The sequence below is a fragment of the Chrysemys picta genome, chromosome 9 (assembly GCF_011386835.1).
Source record: "Chrysemys picta bellii isolate R12L10 chromosome 9, ASM1138683v2, whole genome shotgun sequence".
NCBI classification, from domain to species: domain Eukaryota; kingdom Metazoa; phylum Chordata; order Testudines; family Emydidae; genus Chrysemys; species Chrysemys picta.
In genome coordinates, this window is record NC_088799.1 from 48144297 (window position 1) to 48168749 (window position 24453).

At 46.0% G+C, this 24453-nt stretch overlaps 1 protein-coding gene and 1 long non-coding RNA gene across 3 annotated transcripts in view; one reads left to right on the forward strand and one right to left on the reverse strand.

Annotated features, from left to right (window-relative positions):
* Positions 1–24453, reverse strand: part of EFHD1 (EF-hand domain family member D1) — a 43778-nt gene that overhangs the window by 12189 nt on the left and 7136 nt on the right. The window contains exon 2 of the mRNA XM_005310258.5: positions 5183–5330. Coding sequence (XP_005310315.1) covers positions 5183–5330 — 148 coding nt within the window. The remainder of the gene's footprint in view (positions 1–5182; positions 5331–24453) is intronic.
* On the forward strand, positions 755–21309 carry LOC122174005 (uncharacterized). 2 transcript variants are annotated; one of them, XR_006175205.2, is made up of 3 exons: positions 777–824; positions 17813–17861; positions 18982–21309. It is a non-coding gene; the product is annotated as an uncharacterized LOC122174005 (long non-coding RNA). The 2 variants fall into 2 exon arrangements; XR_006175204.2 differs by lacking the exon at positions 17813–17861 and having other exon boundaries at positions 755–824.

A 24453-nucleotide genomic window follows, 5' to 3' on the forward strand; every position in this document is an offset into this window, starting at 1 on the left:
CATGTGGGACTTACTTACCCAGACAGAAAAAGTTGGAAACATGGATTATGGTGGCCACTTACCAGCTGCTGATGTAGAGGAGAGGCAAAGTGCATAATACCAGAACTTTTAAAGACTCTGCTGAGAAGCACAGAGAGCAGGGTACACAGTTCCAACCTCATGATGTTGACACGAATGCTCTCTGTGATTCTTAGTGACCCAGCACACACACTCCTCCTCCATCAAAAAAGCCATACAGCAGTTCCACAAACCCAGACAGAGTGCAGAGTGCCTGCTGACCTGCAAAATGACAGCAACATGGCTACTGTAATCCTTGCCTGGTGTGTACAGCATAAACCTTGAGACATGAGGAGAAGTATTTAATAAACTGAAGCGGAGAGGCACTGGTCCTTGAAGCAATCTCTGCACAACTGGACACAAACAGTGTCCCGGGGAAGCTGTGACATACATGAACCCAGATGGCATATATGCAAGTTGGGTCAGAGATTGAACATTTTACTAGTACAGGCACAGTGATGCTAAGGTGGATTTTACTGATGCTAGATATGGATAGAGTTAAGTATTGCTGTTACAGCTATTATCTGTTCTTTCCTTTGGTGGGTGGGAGTTTGAGCCTAGGCATTATAGAGTAGTTATGCTTCTCTTTTTAAGCATAAGCTGTTTAACCTGAGTCTTTAAGAGGAACTTTGTGGAGTTAATTGATGACATATTTATGGACTTTGACAAAGGTCATAGTACAAGTCAATTTTATTAATGAACATGCCAGTCAGGTGCAATAGGAAGCCAGTGTAATACAAGAAGAGAGTCGTTTACAGGCTATCGAGGTAAGCAATTCACATCATGGAGATTACAGTTTCTTCTGCTCTGATGCAGAGGTTGAGCGCTGTGGGAACACACAGGAGTAGGGTGACCAGATGGCAACTGTGAAAAAATGGGACAGGAGTGGGGGGTAATAGGCGCCTATATAAGAAAAAAGTCCCAAAAAATAGGACTAGCCCTTTAAAAACGATACATCTGGTCACCCTACATAGGAGGGAGCAGATGACTAGCAGCTATTGACTCCCGCATAACATCCTGTGACATGCTGTTGTCCAGTGCAAGTGGTACACAGTGAATAGATGCAGGGGTCTGCTGCTGAAATCACTGCTAGTTGCTCTAAATACATTCTCATGGAACTTCTGCTCCTGTAGCCTCTCCTGCTCTGGAATTGCTTTGGTACAGCAATAGTCACTGAATTAGAAATAATAAATCAACAATTGTGTTCAGTTTCCAGTTCTAATACCTTCCCACTCCCCAGTATCAGCCCCCTGTAAGAACATAAGCCACTTTCTTCCAAGAGAAAGTGGGAAGGAATTGGATTTTTTGGGAGGGATAGGTGCAGTATGCAGCAGCTGCCAAAGGTTACCTGTTGCAGACTAACAGGACCTTAGGATCGGTATCCTGAGGATTTCTAGCAAGAGCAAGGAAAGACTTAGTCAAGAGGGGCTGGTGAAGGCGTAGCAAGGCTGAGAAAATTTGTATTTGTTATTCTCAATTATCTGAGGACGCTTTGTGGCTGGAAGTAGAGCAAGAACTGACAGGGATTTGAAGGGAATTTCAATGCATACAGTCTCTTCTGTGAGCAAGAGTCAGGCTAGCTGTAACCCTAATAACGCGAGATTTGTAGAAGCGAGGATTGTGTGAGGCGAGTGGGAAAGAACTGTGTGAGAAGTTGTTGCGACCTTGTGTAGATAAATATGGAATGTAGATTCGAGTCTAAATAGATGTGAAAAATAAGATATCAGGATGACCTATGTATAAACAAAATGCAGCTGTTGCTCATTATTGTATGTAACAAAAGGTATAAATGCTTGCCTTAACTGTTTATCTTTTGAGAGACCTGCCTAGGAGGGGGAAACCCTGTGTCCTAGTGCACTCTATGCAATTGCTTGAGAATAAAGTATCTGATTTGCTGCACCCAAAAAAGAGAGTGAGAACTGTTTTTTTCAACAGTCAAGAGGGGCCGGTGAAGGCGAAGCAAGGCTGAGAAAAATTTTATTTGTTATTCTCAATTATCTGAGGACACTTTGTGGCTGGAAAGGCACAGGACCCTACATGTTGGCACAGCTAAATTAGACACACACACATACACACCCACACACCCCAAACTGTTAAACTAGAACACTGGTTTTTGCCAAGGTTTGCCAAGATTATTTCAAAGAAACAAGAGAAAATTATGGCTAGCATATTAACATGGTTCCTTTCCATCTATTTCTTGGCTGTCAGCAGAAGGGAAGCATAGTTGGACAAAGCAACAATTGATTCCACCTCACTTGCTAGTGGGAGATATAAAGCAATTTGCTACCAGATAATGCTTATGAGTTATACAGAAAGGCAGAATCAAGTGCATTTGCAGGTAGGTAAGGGCAGATAGCTAAGCAGGTATCCTGGTCCAGGGCATGAACAGAAAGTGTAGCGTACATGCTGAGGCTTATTTTCCCAATGTGTAGTTTATTACAGTAAGAGTTAAGAGTGCCTCTTACATAAGAATTTCACTGCTTAGCCATCATTTTGCATCTGGCTACAGGATGCAACAGAGCCAGCTGCTGTGCACAGTATTTGAAGTGTAGACAGAAATCTCCCAGAACAGTCTTTATGACTAAACACAGAGGAGGCTGCTGTAGCCAGCAGGGTTTGGGGAAGCTGGAACAGGTGGGTGGAGCCGGGAGTAGACAGTTGCCATTTTTGCTGTGGCAACAGTGCAAGGAGGGAGCTTACTGACTCAAGGAGGAAGAAGGGACATACACACTCATGGGAGGCTGCATCTGTCCATTTTAATAATGGCAGTGGTATCCACATGATACCGGGAAGTGTTCTCTAGTCCACACATATGCAAAACCAGGCCCCAACAGAAAAATCAAAAAAGCAACATATACCTGTTGTAGAGAGACCCTTGCCCCTCAAGCAGTCGCTTTCATGAGCCTGGAACTATCTGAAGAGGTCTTGTCATCCCAGCATAGTATCCATGTAGCTTCCATTTCTTGTCTTCACCCCTAGTCTCACCTGGGGCCACAGACGTGGTGTTCTGCTCCACCAGATTCCTTAGTATCATCCAGAATTATCTCAGGCTCCATTGATAGAGCCCCCAAGGAGAGTTCAATATATTGTAAAATGGGCAGGCTTTCTTCCCTGCCCCAGAGCCACTGCTGACCTAGACTCAGAGACAGACTTTCAGTTCTTCTATTTTTCTTGCCAGAACCAGTAATACCCTGCTCTCTAACATGTTTCTATTCTTGTTCTGACATCACTGTGTTCTTAAAAAGTTAAGCTGCAGCTGGTACGCCCTCCTGCTCACAAGCGTCCAGCCATCTGCTTTGGGTCAGCTGGCAACACACTTGCCAAGTGCATTGTTCCAAGACATGATCACAGTTCCAACACGCCACTTTTCAGTGCGCACAAGTGGATGCTGGTGAGAGAGTAGCATGCAGTGGGATGTGTTTAGGTGAGGGACTTCCAGAAAGCCTGACCCCCTATGCCAGATAGACAGAGTACTTAAGCAGTGACTGGTGAGAGGACTGCTTACATAGCCGAGATTAAGCCAGTACTTCCCACCTGTGCTGGGATTTCATCAAGTGAAACTGACATAGTGAGTGACGACACAGTGGTTACCCTCATTCTGAGTAAGTCTGTTCCACCAGATGATGGTAGGAACACTTGTGCATCACAGAAAATAGTGTGTGCAATAGGCATGTGCTATAAGCATGTGACTAGGGACATGCTATACCAGAGAAGTAGAGTCAAAGCCTAACAGAAAAGTAGGCAGGCAGTATTTACATTTTTCTGCATTAAAAAAAAAAAGTCTTAAAAACATATTGATAACCTGCTTCTACCACATTAGATTTCCCTGTAATTTCACAACACCCTCAGCCTTTTCCGACCATGCACCGACAGAGACATCACCAGGCTGCTCTACATCTCAGCCATTGCCACGGAGGGATTGATGTTTTACACAAATTAGTGACCAACTAGTTTACAATGTAAACTATCAGCAATTAATTTTTCACAACGGATGTGGTGGCAAACATACCCAACTGGATACAGAGACTGATGTTTAGAGTTGCTGAGCAAGCTGACTTTTCAGAAGCAGTACGCTCAGATGTGCTAGCATTGAGGCACTACAACGTGACTTTAACAGCTGCTGCTTTCCTCATCTTCACTCATCTTTGTTCATGTCCTTTGCCAGCCTAGCAAGCAGCTGTCTGCACTCAGTTGCTGATGTCCTAGTCTACTCATGCCCCTTCCTACCCAGCATACAGCATCTGTTAGTGTCCAGCTTCTGCCTACCCTTTGTTCATACCCGCTTGCACAGCAGCTGCCAGAATTCCCTGGCACTTTTGAATTGAAAGTTACAGGTCTGAACAGTTGAGGGTTCAGAGACTTGGTTGTGGAGACAACAGAAATCCCCCTTTGATAAGTTATGGAGCCCTGCTCTGCCTGCTTGAGGCAGGAGGATAAGCATTACCCCATTTAGGGGCAGAAAGGGCAGAAGAAAGCTCCCAGAAACAAGACAACTCCCTGCAACTGATCAACACCTGCCATGGCATCCTAAAAAAGGGATAGCTATAAGTATATTGGATGACACTGTTGCTCAAGTCAACACTAATTATTTAACTGCTAAATCATTAGGCTTCAGTTATCCTCAGTCAAAAGTAAAAACTGTTCCCATCCAGCTCAGAGCTGTGATAAGTGCATTAAACTGCATTAGACACAGGGCTTGGAATAGAGATCAACAAGCTTGCGGACATACTTGTTGACAAATATTTCAAAATAAATTACCGAAATAATTGAAACTGGCATGATTATATTGTGTTATTTTGACAAAATATGCAGAATTTTAAAATATTGTGCACAGAATTAATTTTTTGGCACAGAATTCCCCATGAATAATGAGTTGCATCTTGTCATTCAGTTACATCATGCTTCATGCAGCAGAGACTGCCTACTTCTCTCCCCTGCTGATTGCACTTCCACCACCGCATAGCCTATCGAGCTATCTCAGGCTTAGAAGAATCTTGGCCAGGTTAGAAGGAGGAAGGAAGATCTAGCACAGCCCAATTCAGAGAAAGGATGCACCGGTAGTGTTCCAGATTGCTACTGCCTGGCTATGCAGCCCCACATTAGATACTTCTTTGCTGATCCTTACCTCACGGAAGCTGAGCTTGCCATCAAAATCCTCATCCACTTCCTTGATCATGTTTTTCAGTCCCAGATGGGTCTGAGGAGCTCCCAGCTTCTCCATCATCAGTTTCAGCTCCATTAGGTCTATATACCCATCCTTTCCAGAGTCATACCTGAGGGGACAGAAGGTAAAGATCAGTATTTGTCACACCCCCTGCTACACTGACAACACAGGGAATTTTCAGAGCTTAGTTTCACAACATAGGTAAGCGGTAGTCTAATTACTGACACTCTAGGCAATGTGTTCTTAGGACATTCCTCCAGAGAATGAAGTGTGAAGACAGAAAACACACACACACACACACACACACACACACACACACACCATCGATCCATGCTCAGGGACATGGTGACCAAACCAGCTGTTGAAATCTGTTAAGTTTGGGGAAGTCACATGAAGCCTTTGAAATTAGCTTCCAAGGATAAAAGCAGATTAGTCTGTAGGGAAAAATGCAGAAGTGACTTCGGAGCAACTGTGCCAGAAATATGAAGGGAGGGAGTAGGGAGGAACCCACACCACCACTACCAGACTTTAGGCCCTTGCCCATTGGTAATGTAAATAAACATTTCACCATGCCTGCAAGACATGTGTATCAATCCATGCATTCTTACAACTCAATGCTCTATACCATGCACAAGTGTACTAGAGGATTCAAGTCAATACTGTATGCCAGGCACGTAACAGAGAGCTACCCAAAGCCACGTCTAGAAGTATCTATTCCAGCCAAGGTCTTTCACACTACTTTAGAATTTAAAAAAAATGGGATTGTCACTCAACCAACAGGAAGCCAAAATACTCTGGCACAAGTATTTTACCATTTGAAGGGCTCCCTGTAACAGACAGAGATGCTATATCATTTAAGAACTCTGATTCTGTAATAAATTTTATGAATACTGTGTGTGACCTGGTCAATAAAGTTACCGTATAGTAATTACTGAGTTAAGACTTTTCTGTATGAATGTACTGAGCCAGCTTACTAGGTGACTATTGGGAAGACCATCAGGAAAACAAGAGGAGAGCTATAGCTAAGCAACCTCTCAAATACTTGGGGGGCAAGTACAGCACAGTGGCCTACTTCTAGGCTCCAACTTGAAGTTATACAGCTGTTTTGCCAGCACTGGGAACTAACAGATCAAAAGACTATAAACAGTTAGGAAGTGGACTTGTTCTCTGAGAAGAGAGGTCAAAGGACAGGACAAGATTTAAAGTGACACTCTGGTGCTGGGGAAAGAGAAAACTGTTTTGTCAATGAAGGGAAGAGACTGGTCACCCAGACCCTAACAGTTTTGGGGGTCCATAGGAAGCTTAAACCTACCAGAAGCCTGATGGATGTGGGAGATGGGGAAGCACCTGGTAAGGTAGACGTGTGTACACTGTTTATTTTTTACAAGATCTTTTCTCTGAAACACTTTTGTTCAAAATACATACTTTGGTCATTATCTTAACCACTGATTACTGCTCCTAGATTGAACAGAACTGCAGGTATTGAAGAACAGTCAGGCCTACTGAGGTAATCGTGGTTAGCACCCGGAGAGTGCAACTCAAGGCTTGGTCCGAGAGTTGAAGAATCACAGGATTCTTCCTCTAGAAAGGAGCTGGTTAGAGCCTTTTGATCTGAGAGGAGGTATACCCCAAAGAGACCACGAGGGAGGAGAGGAGCAGATAACCCAGTAATTGTGACACTCACTAATGGGGGGCCAGTAGGAACTTTTAGGGTGAGGAGAGAGGTGAGATTCTTGCTCCTTATGCAAAAGGAAGGATCACTTTAGGAATGCACAGGGATCCAGAAATGGGAGTCTGCTGCAGGGTATCTGGCAAGTTAAAGGAAAGAAGTATGGAGCAATCTATTGACTTTCAAACAGAGGTCTTTGATAAACAGATTGAAGGTAGCAGCTGGGGGCAATAAACTGAAGACAAGCAGCTCTTGGTGCAGACACAGACTGCTGTAGGCTAGACTGTTACTTCCTAGATTCTGAAAGAGAAGAGAGCCCTTCACTGTTAAATGTCACGTCAGCAAAACTGCTGTTTCTCATAAGTCAGAGATCCCAGTTCAGAAGGAAGCAGCAAGATGAAATCTAAGACATTACATGGACATGCTATGCTGGTCTGGTCTTTAAATTAAAAAAAAAAAAAAAAAGTTAGTTGATTTTCTAGCAGCATGTGCCATGCCAACTCTTTTACAATAGTGCCCTTTCGTGCTTTGCTGTGGGCTTCAGGCATGTGCTCATAAGGCTTTTACTCTTCCTTTAGAGGGAAAAAGCAATACCTGCTGGGTCTTCAGTGGTAGAAGACAATGGATTTAAAGTGTTAATAGATGAACATGAGACTTTTGATAATTGAGGTGACTTAGGATCACAGATTCCCCACTGGTCTTCTTCCTTATACCTAGCGAACCACATTTACTCCAGGAGAGAGGGAGAGGAGAAGAAAGTGCATTGTAATTAAGACAAAAGGGGTGATGAGCGAATTGGAGCTGAGAAAGCAAAGAAAGGAGCTCTAATGCTGAATGAATAAGGAAGGGATCTCTGCCAGTTGCAGCACTGGCTGGCTGACAAGAGCACAGCATCACTCTGAACAGGGATTCAGTGCGTAACTTAGATAAGAAACCACAGCATAATGGCAGGAGCTGGGTGAGTTTCCTAAGTGGAAGGAAGAGGGGGAGAAGTCTGACTGAGGGCAAGCAACACTACTATACATCCCATTTTTTTCTTTTACCCTATACTCTTCTCCCTAATCCATTCTCAGCTTCACTCCCTTCAAACATTTCAGAATTCTTAAGTTCGTTCAATACTTTTGATGGCTTCAAAAAGAAAGTCCCCGTGACAGCTTTCAAGCTTTCCTCTTTGGTCAGAGCAAGTCAAATCTTCCAATCCTTCACGTTTCACTCACCATGAGTTACGTTAAAACAAAAGCTAGCCTTCCCAGACTTTAAGAGCAACATAATCACAGTTCCCTTAGAAGAAGCTCAGTCCAATTAAGAAGCTTACACAATCAGAAAAGAAGCTACATTAGAAACGAACATGAACAAAGCCGCTGGTCTCTTAGCTGCTGCATGGAGTGAGCAGAGTGAGGTGGGGGTACAACCAGGACTGTCCCTCCACCCACAAGAATGAATACACACAGGGGGAAATGGAGAATGCTGCTTCTCCAATGGGTTGGGATGGCTTCAGAGTGTGTCAGAACACTAAGTGCCAGGGGCTGCTATGGAGCTTTCCTCCTTTTCCCATTGTGGATCCAGGGATGGCACCCTAAAAGGAATCCCCAGCACCCTCCCCTTTTCCAGCAGCTTGAAGGGAGGAGGAGGAGGAGGAGAGTTGGCTTGGCTTCTTGCTTGACCATCACTCTTGGCTAGTGCCCCTTCCACCAAAAGATTGGTCTATGGCCAGTAGATTTAGGGTAAAATTTTCAGAAGCACCTAGTTACTTAGGAGCCTAAGTCACTTTTGAAAGTTTTATGCATAGTCTCCTGGCTATTATATACGTGATTAAGTTTCCAGCTGCATGGTAGCGGGTGCATGGATAGGGGCATATAATTGGTGGTAAGTGGATGCACTGGGGCTTTGTTGGTTAAAGGAAGGAGGCGTGAAGGAAAATGCTGATGGGGAAGTATGGGGGTTGTCATGCAACAATGACCAAACAGAAAGTGACACTTTCTTCCAATGCTGAAGAAGGAATTGATTGGAATAAAGGAAAGTATGATCCCTGAAGCCCTCCAGTGTTTGCTTCACAGCAGAACCTTCCTCAAGCTCCCCTCTCACCCACATTTCCTGTCCAGACCTTATTGGGGGGGGAGTACATGAATCCACAGAGGTATACAGAGCTTTTTGGGAAAGGGGGCAGAAACAGAAGAAAAACAGGGAAATTGATATGGGGACTGGGGGAAGGAGAGAGAGAGTAAACAGACATGACAACTCAGGAAAAAAGCTACAGTATGGTTCGTTGTAGAAAAAAAATGGAGTGGGGACAGGAAATTTACTAATTTAACTAAATAAATATTTTCTAGTGTATTACCTGCCTTAGTATTAAGTTGTATTTTAAAAAGTGTCACAGCAATTTGATTGATATGGTAACAAAATATAGTATCCAATGGTTATTCTTTTTAAGTGCAGGGAGAGGAGGAGCATTAAGTGGCAAGGGGTCTGGTATTTCTCTGTGGCTAAAAAGAAGCATGGTATGTTTTTCAAGCCCTGACCGGAGCATCCAGTGCTGTCTCCATGACATGTATATCAGAAGCCAGACTAGAAATAGGACTGGAATGAATATTTCCCATCTGGATTCCTGACATAGGACACATCACCTTTTAAAGAGGTGTCCATTAATTCAAAGCTGAAGCAGAAGGAGGACACATGCCTAGAGTTCCTCCACTCCTCATAAAAGTGATGGACTGTGCGCAGATTCCCTAAAAGGCATGGGATGATCTCACTCTTCAAACAACTCATTTAGTATTAGCAAGTTCATCTGCTGTTAGACAACATGCAAGACTTTACAGTGTCCTTCCTGCCAGGCCTATAAATATCACTACAACAGGGAGTCAACATGCCACACTCAGCAACCTTTGCTGCTGAATGAAACATTTGTTTCCAGATTGGGGTCTTTATCCTTAGGTGGAAGGCATTTCTCAGTTTGATGAGTGCACCTGTGGTGATGGGGAATAAAGTAAGACAGCATCGGCATCCCTGATTATCGTTCACACATGACTCCTTAAAATGTGGGTTATATAGCTACAAAAGAAGCAGATGTACTGTACATCATGTACTGTATGCTCATTTCAGCATCGTTTTAGTCTAAAAATTAGACATCTCACTACCAAAAACTCAGTTTGACTCTGGCTTCTTATTCCATGTTATCAGGAGGCTAGTTTGTCAGCTGTGACTGTTGCCTCTTTGTATGACAGCACTCATTTGACCCTTCAGCCTGCTAAGCCAGCCTTACAGTAGAAGGGCTGGCCCTGAAGGGGTTAACCAACTGTACTTGGGTCCTGGAACCATCAAGCACAGCTTCATGGCTCCGTCATTCCAGCAAACAGGCAGCACAAAGCTGGGATTGTGAGAAATTAGGTCTTGTCAGTAGTGGGCTGAGATGGCAAAGTGACATTGTACCAGTAGCACAATAGGTGTTCAGTTCACAGAGCCAGGTCCAGCCTTCAGAGCGGGGCTTTCCAAAACAGTTTAACCTCTGGATTTTCTGTAACCACTCTGCTCTCATTTCACTAAGAGTGAGGCAGGGGATAAGAACAGCTCAGGAATACAATATCAGAAAGCATTCCTGCTTACAGAGCCCTCTGAGAGCCAACTCTGAAACACAGGAATAGTTATGAACTGTACGGCGGATTTGATAGCTGGCAAGACTCCTTCCCCAGATGGACGGGGAGTGGAGGTGGGGAAGAGGACTTGTTCTTCCAGACTCAAAAACTCGTTACAGATCCTGCAGAATGAAAATTGCATCCTGTGAATCCTGGACTACAAACATACCACCCACCCAAACAGGCTTAAGATATAATAATATAATCTTGGTAAGGTTACTTCAGTACTTCAGAGCCACATGGCCATGCTATTTAAGAGAGATACGTTTGTATGATCCAACAGAGATGCATGCATCCCTCGTGTTCCACTGAGGCCTCTGGTGCTGCAACTAGCCTTGTGGGCACAAGTACTCGAAGTGTTAACAGGAAATACGACCCACGCAGCCACAGGTGCATCTCTATTCAGCCTGATGAAATCAGCCCTTTGAAACTGATAGTTAGAGCCCTGCATGCTCCTTGGCCCTGCTGCAGCGCCATATTGTATGCCACCTGCCCTTGTGGAACCTCCCTTATAGGGACTTCATCTAACCTCCTTCCAGATCCCTAAAAAGCTCTCATGCCAATTTTACTGCAAATTGAGTGGTGGAGCAGCCGTCCACCATCTACAGAGCATTGGAGGAAGCTAGTCAATTGAGTGCCATATTGAGGAGCAGCAAAGCGGAGGTGCAGGAGAACAAGTGGGTGCTGGAGTACCTTAGAGGCAAGTGTATTTACTTGGGCATATGGCGGGGAGGGAAGAAGCTATATCAGCTAGAGTGCCTGTTCTTTCAGAGCTCATGTTTGCGGGAGATGGTGGTGAGGCAGTGCCCAGACACCCAGGTATTTTTAAGAGGAGGAGTGGTGCCATGGAGGGAAAATATTTCAAAACTCACTTGTATACAGAGTTGTGTTTTTCATCATAGGTTGGGCCATTTGTTAATCTTGCAGGTCCCGCTGAGAGCACTCAGACCTGCAGGCAGCTGATAAGCAAATCCTGCATAGTCTGCATTTGTACTGTACCCGTACAGAGTCACAGCAGTGAAATGCACAGTACATAGCCTTGCTCAGGCTATCCCATATGCATTTCCACAAGCCCTTGTGCTGACTGTTACAGACATGGGAGGTTTGTGACAACGGCAGCAGTGCTGGAGTTCCATACTGTAGAGAAGCTGTGGGGCAGGAGCAATGACAAGTTATGTATCTGATTTTTGCCAATGTAGATGCACCTGTACGGCTACACTACTCTTGCTACTTCCTCTGCTAGTCCCAGCAGGGAGACTGTAGTTCACGCAAAGCAACCAGTAGAGTCAGAGTAGAGGCCTATCAGAAAGAGCAACAGATTAGCAGGATATGAGTGCTACTCCCATGTGGGCAATTTGATGGTGGCAAAGGGAAGGGGAAGGAGGAAGAGTTGAGGGGTGAGAAGAGATGAGAGAAGTCTCCTACACTGAGCAAGTTTCTTATTTAGTATTGGGAGGGCAAGAGATATGCTACAGAGCCATAAGGTACTTCCCACTGAAGGGCAGAGTGTTTCTATTTACAACACGCAAAGAGAGTTTAAAACTAATTCCTTATCAGTTTAGCACTCAAGGAGCAGGTTTAATTGACATGTGGTAAGAATGCTGGAGCCTTATTGACATTTTCCACTTCTATTAGGGTTCAGATAAAACAATGGGCATTCTCCCCCCAAATTCCCCTGGAGGAGACATGGCATGGATGACAGAGGATGAAGTTCAGTTCTCAGATTCATGTCTCTACCCTGTAGCGCTGGGCTGCCATTTGCCCAGGCTAGAAGATTGTGCCAAGGTGAGCTGTAAGGCTTAGACTCTCCAGAGAGTTTGTAAGAGTCCAGGAGGAATCGATTATAATGGTTAAAATAGTATTCTCATATTGTTAAAATAAAAAGCTAATTAGGTTACAGATTATAATTAGTCTGAGCTGCAGACTTCCTGGTCCCTCTGCCAGGAGAGCATACACTAGTTCTTGCAGTCACCAGAGGCCTTGTCTACACTAGCACTGGTTGGTAAGGGGTAAGTTTACTGTAAACAAGCCCTGTAGCTCCCACTGCTAAAATGGCTATGAACAGTTTTGAATGATGTAGGGTTCCCACCACTGTCACCTTCAGCAGCAGGAAATTATGGGGGGGGGGGGGGGAATTCAAGCATTGACACCCCAGGGGAAAGGAAGGGGAATGGGTGTTTGGTATTATATAACTTGCAACTGAGAGTTTCCTCCGAGTCACAACTGGGCAAGCATTAAAGACAATTCTCTCTAGACTAGAACCCCCCAAAAACCAGAATCATTTTGCACCTAAGTTCAGGTCAGTGTAGACCAGTGATACTCAGACTGAGGCTCTTGATCCGCAAGTGGCTCTTTAATGCGTCTCCTGTGGCTCTTTGCAGCCCATGATATTAAAACACTAATTTAATTATTAGCCAATCGGGATGCTTTTACTATACAATTAACCACCTGTAGATGATAAAATAATACTTGGACAGTCATTTTGCTGTGAGAATAATATATAAACTGTTTAAATATGAATACACAGTACAATAGTAAATAAAACAATGAATTCACACTAGTGTGGCTTTTTTGGGTAATGTTGCTCGCTAATTTGGCTCCTGAACCACTGAGGTTTCAAGTATCACTAGTATACACCCTCTTCCCTTCACTTCCAGGGTCTTCCACGGCCTGGGTTTAACTCAGAGCTCCTGTCTGTCCCACAGTGAACCTGCACTTGAGCCACACAGTACTCAAGTCACAGGAGCAGGGTCTTGAAGTTTAGGAGATTTGCTTTTAACTACCTTTTGTTTAATGAGTTTCACCTGCCAGGGGCAGCAACAGAAGCCACAGTCATGGGTGAATTCCACACAAATAAAGTTGCAGAGTGAAGCATTAAGAAGTTAGGAAATCCCAGAATTAAGGTACTCGTTGACATTAATAGTGTTTGGTACAACTAAAATCTGGAGAAATCATAACTAGAGCAAACACCATTATGTTAATACTGCAGGTGCCCTTACCAGGACTCAATATGGACGAGACTGACGATAGGTCTGATCTAGTATGTCAAGCCCACGTTCCTATATTAGAATTAAAATAAAAACAGGGGAGAACCTCCTGGCCTTCTTTATATAGCAAAAAAGCAAACCCATTTTCCCTACTTTGCAAGTCACATTTGAGATGGGAGACCATGCAGCCTAATTTCTACTAGGGTGTTGGCAAAGAAAAATTATCATTCAGCTGGGACTGTCTTCATGATGCATGAAATGTTTTCCACCTAAGATTAACAGATAATTAGCATTCAAATACAAATTCTATATTTCATACTTACACCGGATCTCTATTTAATGGCTCATTGTTTTAAACAGCCTGTATTTCAGCTCTCCAAGTTTTAACTTTTTTTTTTTTAAACACTGTTCCTTTGCTTATCCTTACATAGGAAGTACCCATGTATATTTCAGGTTGTCAGAGAGTTACACCAGCTCATTATCCCTGTCTTGGATTCTCCAGTTCATATGGATGGCAGGGCAGTTAAAACATGAACAACATTGACTTTAAAGTTGTTCAGTTGTATGGGCTACCCTCCTTCATCTCTAGGAGATCAAGATAGTCAGATTTTCCATAGAGTGGATCACATCTTAAAGGGCAGTTTGGTGCCCAACTCCCATTTGCATCTTTGAGAGACTCCTGAAGATCAGTTCCCTTGCCATTTATAATTAGTAATGAGAGCGGGCAGGCAGCCAATCCATATAATCAAACATTCCTGTTGCGACTACAGCAGTTGCTTATGCAGGATACATAGGTCTTGTCTACACTCAGCAATCAGTGGCCAATTATCTGTACAGCTGCACTAGGGCTGACCCTAAACATACACAAGAGCAAGCCAAAGTTTGCACCAGTTGAGCCTGTCTTGCTCCTGTCCACATTTAGGCATCAACTACTGTATAGCTACACAGAGAGTTGACAGACTGTTAATGATGGCTATTCCCCAAAAACAGACAAGGCAGGGACATCAGCTGTCCAGTGGAAGGGCACTGAGTGGGATGCAGGAAACCTGGGTTCCAGTCCCAGCTATGCCTCTAACCTGTAGTGTGACCTTAGGTAAGTCATGTGACCTCTGAGTCTTCCCCTCATCTTTACTACTTGGCCTTTACAGTTTTCATGGCAAGGACAGACTTCACAACATGTTTGATAAAGCACCCAGCACAATGGGGGTCATGATCTTGGTTAAGACCTATAGTACCTACTGTAACACAAATACTAGAAAGCTAAAGAACTTCCTTCTATGTAGTTTAGAAGTTCAAAGCAAGGAGGCAGCCCAGAAACATGTGACCAGGCAGCTATCCACAGGTCACTGGTAGCGTATTGGCCACGGTTTGGGAACCCATATTTTGTGGGAACATCTAGATAGGGGAATGCAGTTCTTTTAGCAGAAGAGGCAAAGCACCTCCTCCTTTTTCAAGCTACTTTAGCCACTGGATATAGCTCCATGGAGAGTTTCAGGAAGGAGAGGGATTATATAGCTCAGGGTATCTGCAATATATTATGAAACCCATTCCATCTAGCTCATTACATGCTAAGCTTTCAGCACGTATCAATGTGGACATCATGGTGTTAATGGGGCAGGTTCATGCTGTGGAACACCAATTTGGGGCCCGGGAAATAAGCACAGACTGGTGGGACCGCATCGTGTTGCAGGTGTGGGACGATTCCCAGTGGTTGCGAAACTTTCACATGCGTAAGGGCACTTTCATGGAACTTTGTGACTTGCTTTCCCCTGCCCTGAAGCGCCAGAATACCAGGATGAGAGCAGCCCTCACAGTTGAGAAGCGAGTGGCGATACCCCTGTGGAAGCTTGCAAGGCCAGACAGCTACCGGTCAGTCGGGAATCAATTTGGAGTGGGCAAATCTACTGTGGGGGCTGCTGTGATCCAAGTTGCCAGGGCAATTAAAGACCTGCTGATATCAAGGGTAGTGACTCTGGGAAACGTGCAGGTCATAGTGGATGGCTTTGCTGCAATGGGATTCCCAAACTGTGGTGGGGCGATAGATGGAACCCATATCCCTATCTTGGCACCGGAGCACCAAGGCAGCGAGAACATAAACCGCAAGGGGTACTTTTCAATGGTGCTGCAAGCACTGGTGGATCACAAGGGATGTTTCACTAACATCAACGTGGGATGGCCGGGAAAGGTATGTGATGCTCGCATCTTCAGGAACTCTGGTCTGTTTCAAAAGCTGCAGCAAGGGACTTTCTTCCCAGACCAGAGCCTATAGTTATCCTTGGGGACCCAGCCTACCCCTTAATGCCATGGCTCATGAAGCCATACACAGGCAGCCTGGACAGTAGTCAGGAGCTGTTCAACTATAGGCTGAGCAAGTGCAGAATGGTGGTAGAATGTGCTGGCGCAGTTTACTGACTCGGATAGACCTCAGCGAAACCAATATTCCCATTGTTATTACTGCTTGCTGTGCGCTCCACAATATCTGAGAGAGTAAGGGGGAGACATTTATGGCGGGGTGGGAGATTGAGGCAAATCGCCTGGCTGCTGATTACGCGCAGCCAGACACCAGGGCGGTTAGAGTACAGGAGAGCACGGTGCGCATCAGAGAAGCTTTGAAAACCAGTTTCATGACTGGCCAGGCTACGGTGTGAAAATTCTGTTTGTTTCTCCTTGATGAACCCCACCACCCTGGGTTCACTCTACTTCCCTGTAAGCCAATCGCCCTCCCCTCCCCGCTTTGATCTCTGCTTGCAGAGGCAATAAAGTCATTGTTGCAAAGGCTTTGGGAGTACATCCAGGAGAGCTTTATGGAGATGTCCCTGGAGGATTTCCGCTCCATCCCCCGACACGTTAACAGACTTTTCCAGTAGCTGTACTGGCTGCGAATGCCAGGGCAAATTAATCATTAAACACACTTGCTTTTAAACCATGTATAATATTTACAATGGTACACTCACCAGAGGGCTCTTCTCTGCCTGGCAGGTCCAGGGGGTACTGTCTCCAGGTCCAGGGTGAGAAACAGTTCCTGGCTGTCAGGGAAAATGGTTTCTCTGCTTGCTTGCTGTGAGCTATCATCTTCCTCATCCCCAAAACCCGCATCCCTGTTGCGTGCTACTCCATTGACGGAGTCAAAGCACAGGGTTGGGGTAGTGGTGGCTGCACCTCCTAGAATGGCATGCAGCTCATCATAGAAGCGGCATGTCTGGGGCTCTGACCCGGAACGGCTGTTTGCCTTTGTTTTTTTGGTAGGCCTGCCTGAGCTCCTTAAGTTTCACGCGGCACTGCTGCGGGTCCCTGTTATAGCCTCTGTCCTTCATGCCCTTGGAGGTTTTTTTCAAATGTTTGGACATTTCGTCTTTTGGAACGGAGTTCGGATAGCACAGATTTGTCTCCCCGTACAGCGATCAGATCCCTACCTCCCATTCGGTCCATGCTGGAGCTCTTTTGCGATTCTGGGACTCCATCATGGTCACCTTTGCTGATGAGATCTGCACTCACCTGCAGATTGTCACGCTGGCCAAACGGGAAATGAGATTCAAAAGTACACGGGCCTTTTCCTGTCTACCTGGCCAGTGCATCTGAGTTGAGAGCACTGTCCAGAGCGGTCACAATGGAGCATCTGGGATAGCTCCCAGAGGCCAATACCGTCGAATTGTGACCACACTACCCCAAATTTGACCAGGCAAGGTTGATTTCAGCACTAATCCCCTCGTCGGGGGGAGGAGTACAGAAATCGATTAAGAGCCCCTTAAGTCGAAAAGAACAGCTTTGTTGTGTGGATGGATGCAGGGTTAAATTGATGCAATGCTGCTAAATTCGACCTAAACTCGTAGTGTAGACCAGGGCTCAGTTTTGTAATGACCTGGAAAAGTACATGAAAAAGTCATACACGAAAAAGTCGTACACACCTGATCGTCTCCCACTTCCTATGTAATTTGTTTTTTTTAAATCATGGATTGTAAGCTTTTTGGGACAGACAGTATCTGCTTGTGTACTTGGCTAGTGCTTAATAAAGCTTACTGAATAGGTCTGGAGACTGAACTTCCCTCTCATGGCTTGCCCCCTCTTGAATAGGCCGGAGCACCTGGGTAACAGCCACGTGGAGATCCTTGCATTGCCTATGATGTGCCTCTGATTACAGCTAAAAGAAGTCAGGTCTCCAGGGTTGCATGTTAGTAATATTATACAACCTAGAGGCTTTGTGTGTTAATGGAAGAGGAAGTTTAAAGTTTAGTATCACAAAGGCTAGCAGCCCAATCTCATCCTTCAGACATGATACAGTGTGCCCTATCTTCCTCACCTCATTCAGGCTAAAATCCAACTGAAGGAGCACAAGATGGAGTCTATGGTGAACACAGGTGATTCAGAGACAACTTTTATAAATTCCACCAATACTTCTAATAGCAGGGACAGCAGGTTTGTATAATTTTTGGTGGTGCCCAGAAGGGGTCCAGATCCCGCCCTCCCCCCGCCTTGTAAGCGGATATAAATTTTTTTTTTTTTACAATAACGTAAAAATGTGAGGGCTCTGAGGTGGGGCTGGGAATAGGGATTTGGGTGTGGGAGGGGCTCAGAGGGTTGGGCTGCAGGGGTGAGGACTGCAGGGTGGGGCCAGGGATGAGGGGTTCACGGTGCAGGAGGGGGCTAGGGCAGAGGGTTAGGGTGCAGGGGGATGAGGGTTCTGGCTGGGGATGAGGGTTTTGGGGTGTGGGAGGGGCTCAAGGTTGGGGCAGAGGGTTAGGGTGCAGGGGGATGAGGGTTCTGGCTGGGGATGAGGGTTTTGGGGTGTGGGAGGGGCTCAAGGTTGGGGCAGAGGGTTGAGGTGCAGGGGGGTGAGGGCTCTGGCTGGGGTTGTGGGCTCTGAGGTGGGGCAGAGCCAGGGATGAGGAGTTTGGGGTGCAGGAATGCTACCCACAGCCGGGGCCAGAGAGGACTCCCCCCCCCCCCCAGCCCCTCCCACACCGGCAGCAGCGAGCTCCAGGGGAAAGGCCCCTTCTCCCCCCCGACAGCACACTCACCTTGCACCACTGTCACTGCACGTGCTCCTAGGGCTCCTCTCAGGTCCAGGAAGCCCCCTTACCTCCTCTGTGGTGGGTGGCGGGGGAGAGGGAACAGCTGCCATCACATGTACACCTTCTCCCCTACTGCTGCCCCTCACTGTAGCCTCACTGGGGGTGGGGGATGGGGCTGGCCCTTGCCCAGCATGGCAGGGCACAGGCAGGGATGCGCGGGGGCAGCAGGCAGGGCTAGGGGAGAGACCTGGCCTGGAACACTGGTGGAGCTGGGCCCCCCATGTCCTGAATATTGCTGGACCCCAGACACCATGGGCCCTGCCTAATACAGCTACTGCGGTAAAAAAGGGTTTCTGTTTATACTGGTTGTTTTTAAGTGTTGCCCATGGCAGTTTAAATTTAGATTAAATCTTCATTTTGGAAGGGGAACTCTCCTTATTACTTTTTTGTTTCCTCTTTCTTCAAGGGCAGATTAGAACAGCAGTAAGAGGAACTTCACTACATGGTGTGTGAAAGTATACAAAGCTTATCTGAAAACCAAGGGAAGCCACAGAGCAATTGACTATCTTGCAGCCAAGAAGAGAACCAGAAGACCAGCTGTAGTTGCCAGAATAAGTACTAGGGAAACTGGGGGAAAAATGTGTTTCAAGTCCCCATGTGGCTCATGAAAGCAAGATTGCCGATTGCATACCTGGCAATGGAAAGTGGGTACTGATGATCCAACATTTCTGAGACTGAATTCCACAAAACCTTTTGCAAGTTGATAACAAGCAAGTGGAGGAAGATGATCTTTCCTATCAAAAGGCTAACCAGTGCTCAAATATGGCTCCAGGACCTCACAGCACTCCCAATGCACAGGGCCACATGGAAGTTTCTCCAAGACATCTTTCCTAGTTCCTATACCAGGGAAAAGTCACCCATTTACTTCTGTTTTTCATTTTGAAAGTGGATTAAACTAAAACTCAGATAAAAGGCACTCATTCTGGAGAAAGAGCGTCCATGGGCTGGGGGGGGGGTCATACTAAAGTAACTGTTCTGGAATAATTACTCTGGGATGGCTATTTTGGTAAATTTCCAAGTGTACACAAGCCCTAAACCTAAAGGAGATTTTCAGTTTTCATTTTCAATGACTTCTGCCCCTTTCCCTTATGAAGGCCACACACGTGTGCAAAAAAACTCATCTCCAGGACTTTTCCTGAAGATCATAGGTCATTCATGCACCCCTATGTGAATATCACCCATGGTCAATCTTTAGGACCCATTGACTTGCAGTCATATCCTCCTTGATATCTGGCAGGAGCGGATCAATTCAGAGTTGTGGGGTAGTTCCACTCTGAGGGTATGTCTACACTACAAAATTAGGTCATTTTATAGAAGTCGATTTTTAGAAATAGATTTTATACAGTCGATTGCGTTATGTCTACACTAAGCGCATTAAGTCTGTGGAGTGTATCCTCAGTACCGTGGCTAGCATCGACTTACGGAGCGGTGCACTGTGGTAGCTATCCCACTGTCTCCGCCACCCAATTGGAATTCTGGGTTAAGATCCCAATGTCTGATGGGGCAAAAACATCGTTGCGGGTGGTTTTGGGTACATGTCGTCAGTCGCCCCTCCCTCCGTGAAAGCCACTGCAGACAATTGTTTTGCGCCTTTTTTCCTGGGTTACCCGTGCAGACGCCATACCATGGCAAGCATGGAGCCCACTCAGCTCACCATCACCGCTGCTGTTGTGGGCAAGTCTATTGTGGGGGCTCCTGTGATCCAAGTAGCCAATGCAATCATTGACATTCTGTTATAAAGGGTAGTGACTCTGTGAAACATGTGGGCCTTTTTAGATTTTAGGTGCATCATATTCCTGTCCTTTGTTGCTGGTGAAGAAGTCTTCCAGCCGTACATTCCAGTCCGGTCAGCGCTGTAACACCCCATAGCACTTCTGTGGTTGACACATATAACAGCTCCAGGGCTCTTGCTCCTTTGCCTTGGCCGAGGTACCTTGCCCTACCCGGACCTCCAACCATTCGACACAGAAGCATCTGCAGCAGCTGACATTGCTACACAGCAGCAGCTCCTTGCCTTCGCAGCAGATGGTGCAGTAGGACTGCTAATCATCCTCGTCGGACATGTAGCTTGGCCGGGGATTCTGGGAACATCTTCCCTGCCCGGCTCCTAGCAACCTCCAGGGCACGGTGTACGGCTCCACCACTTCAACTCTGCTCTCCTGCTCCCCAGTGATGAGCTCAGGGGATCCGTTCTGGTCCTCCGGGTGCTGCTGGCAGCAGACGGTGCAGTAGCACTGCTAACCATCCTCGTCCACCGCTTCCGCTGCCTGGGGGATCCGTTCATGAAGCCTGGACAGTAGTAAGGAGCAGTTCAACTATAGGCTGAGCAAGTGCAGAATGGTGGTAGAATGTGCCTTTGGACGTTTAACAGCTCTCTGGCGCTGTTGGTCAGACCTCAGCGCCACCAACATTCCCATTGTTATTGCTTCTTGCTGTGTGCTCCATAATATATGTGAGAGTGGGGGGGGGAGGAGGGAAGACATTTATGGCAGGGTGAGACGTTGAGGCAAATTGCCTGGCATCCAATTTTGAGCAGCCAGACACCAGGGCGATTAGAAGAGCACAGCAAGGCGCGCTGCGCATCAGAGAGGCTTTGAAAACCAGTTTCATGACTGGCCAGGCTTCGGTGTGACAGTTGTGTGTGTTTCTCCATGATACAAACCCGCCCCCTTTGTTGATTTTAATTCCCTGTAAGCCAACCACCCTCCTCCCTTCGAAATAAACTAACTTGTTTTGAAACCATGCATTCTTTCTTTATTAATTTAAAAAAAAAAATGAGATAATGGACAAGGTAGCCCGGGTGGGGTGGGGGAGGAGGGAAGGACAGGGCCACATTGCTTATTGTAGCCACACTAAAAATCAAACTGTTTGAATGACAGCCTTCTGTTGCTTGGGCCATCCTCTGGAGTGGAGTGGCTGGGTGCCCGGAGCCTCCCCCCCACGTTCTTGGGCGTCTGGGTGAGGAGGCTATGGAACATCGGGAGGAGGGTAGGCAGTTATACAGTGGATGCAGCGGGGGTCTGTGCTCTTGTTGGCTTTCCTGAAGCTCCAACAGACGCTTCATCATGTCCATTTGCTCTCCCATTAGCCTCAGCATTGCGTCCTGCCTCCACTCTTCGTGCTCACTTAATTCTTTCCTGGCCTCTGCCACTGAATGCCTCCATGCGGTAGGACTGCATGAGCTCGGAAAACACGTCATCGTGAGTGCGTTTTTTTTTTTTTGCCATCTAATCTGCGATAACCTCAGGGACAGAGATGATGGGGGGAGCGTAGAAACATTCTACGCTCTCCGATTCTGGGGGGACTGCATGGTCACCTGTGCTGCTGAGTTCGCTCGCCACGCTGACCAAACAGGAAGTAAAATTCAAAAGTTCCCGGGGCTTTTCCTGTGTACCTGGCTAGTGCAGTCCAGAGCGGTCACAATGGAGCACTCTGGGATAGCTCCCGGAGGCCAATACCATCTATTTGCATCCACACTACCCCAAATTGGACCCAGCAAAGTCGATTTTAGCGCTACTCCCCTTGCTGGGGAGGAGTACAGAAGTCTATTTTAAGAGCCCTTTAGGTCGACAGAACGGGGTTGGTTGTGTGGACGCATTCATTTTTAAATAGACTTAACACGGCTAAATTTGACCTAACCCCATAGTGTAGACCAGGCCTGAATGTTACTGATGGTACTAGGGCCACCACAGGTTCCCTCCTGGCTGCCTGCCTTGAAGCAAACTCCTCTGATGAGGAATTATTGTGATCTCCAGTCATTATGAAGGGTAGCTCAACAGCACAAGAGACAACCCAAGATAGCGAATTAAGTACAGGAATGGAGTTCTAATCCTAGGTCTGATACCATGTCCATAAATGCCCTAGTCAAGTCACTTAGCCCTTGTGTTCCTCTCCCTCCTTTACTTTGCCTCAGAGGTGCTGGGGTTCTGCCACACCGCCTGGCTTGAAGTAGTAACAACCACCCAAATACATAGTTTCTGCCTTCAGTACCACTGCTCTGCCTACTTCATGGAGGTGTTGCATAGATTATAAAGACTAATAGATCATTGCAAGTGTTAAAATTCACCGGAATGCACACAAAATTCTAATGGCTGAGAGCTAGTGGATCCCAGATCTGTGAGCTCATTTGGGGAAATGTCCACTGAAATGCCTAAGTGTTTGGCAATACATGGAGCTCAACATAAAGTCATGCTTCACTTTTGCAGCAGGAGACTGAGTGAGCCATCTCTGATGCCCTGTTTTTAAATAAAGTAAGGGATACCTTAGATTTTCATTGTACAGATTCTTCCCAAAATCCCAGGGCTGTCCCTTTGCATGCACGTATGATCATGCTGAACATTTTGGGGAGGGGGAAGGGAGTGGACTGAGAAATTGTTTCACAGGTCCTCCTTAGAAGGACAGCTCTGTGGGAGAAGAACAAAACCAACCAACCAGCAGGAAGCAAGCAGCAGCAGAATGATCAGAGCAGACAGTAGGCAGCCTGGGACAGTACTAGCCCAAAACATCAATCAGTAGTCCTTGTACAGACCCACATACCAAGACACTGGCTACTTTAAGTGACACCTTAGAAGTACAGCACTACTCACCAACTAGTGAGAACTCTTAGTGCCAGACTATGTACTTGAATACACAATTCCCATTTTAGTCAAAGCATATTGCTTGTGTGTTGGAGCCAAATTAGACCCCCAACTATCACTTCAACACTACCCATTATACCCTCTCCTCTGAGAGTCTGTCCTTTCAGTCACTGCCCTGAGGCCATCTGTCCAAATATTCTCTCTAGCCAAATCTCCTTCTGGAAGTTACATGCCCCATTTTTATTTATGCACTTGCAATTGTTTACAAGATAGATTCCTGTTTGCACAGACTCCAACATGCCTAAAGTCTGTAATTCAGATTCTAATCTTCCTTCGCTTGGCTCTTGCTGCTGCTAGCGCTCTTCACGATACTGTTGGTTGCTTTTTGGCCAGCTTCCCAGTTTCTCTGGTTTGCAGAATTCTAATCTAGTTTGTCATTAGTTCCTGGAGGCGCCTCAAGTAGTTCTCTCAGCTGGTACCCAAGAGCAAACAAACTAAATGAAACTGACTCCCCATATTAGCTAGATGTGAAGTTCCCTTCAGTACTATCTCACTTCCATAATGAAGATCTACCCCTCGCTTATGGTGAGTAGGAGCATATTCCAGGGTGCCTCAATTCGTCACCTCACTCCTTACATTCTCAGGTCAGGTCTACCCTACAACATTTTGCTGGCGTAGCTATGTCAGGCAGCAGTGTAGAAAACCTCCACCACACTTGACACAGCTGCACTGGCACAACCCCCAGTGTAGACAACTATGCTGACCTAAGTGCTTCTGTTGCTATAGCTAATGCAGTTTGAGGAGATGGTGTTACTAAGCCAATAGAAAAACTTCTTCTGCTGGCATACGCCACATCTACACTAGGGGGCTATGCCAATATAATTATACCAGCAATGCATTTGTAGTACAGACAAGGCTCAGTCCTGTGAGCTTGTCTGGCAATTTCATTGTCTAGATCATCATCCTCAATGCTGGTCTTATTGGTCTTCGAAACAACCTTTCCAAATTTTCAAAAGATGAGCCTTCTCCAGGAAGATGGAGGCAAACTGTGCCACCTCTTCAACCTGTGTTGAAGGCCTACCCAAAACGAGCACTTGAAGAATATGTAGATCCTTTATAGTGGATTTCATTCTCTCTTTCATGCTTTGATAAGCAGTCCGATAGGCCATCATCATAGCTTATTGCTCCAAAACTGCAGCCACAATCTGGTGTAATCATTTATTGTGAATAGTTCCTTGGGAGAACAGGATGTTGACAGAAGGCATCATATCAGGCAGTGTCCAAGTGTTTGATTAGGCTCG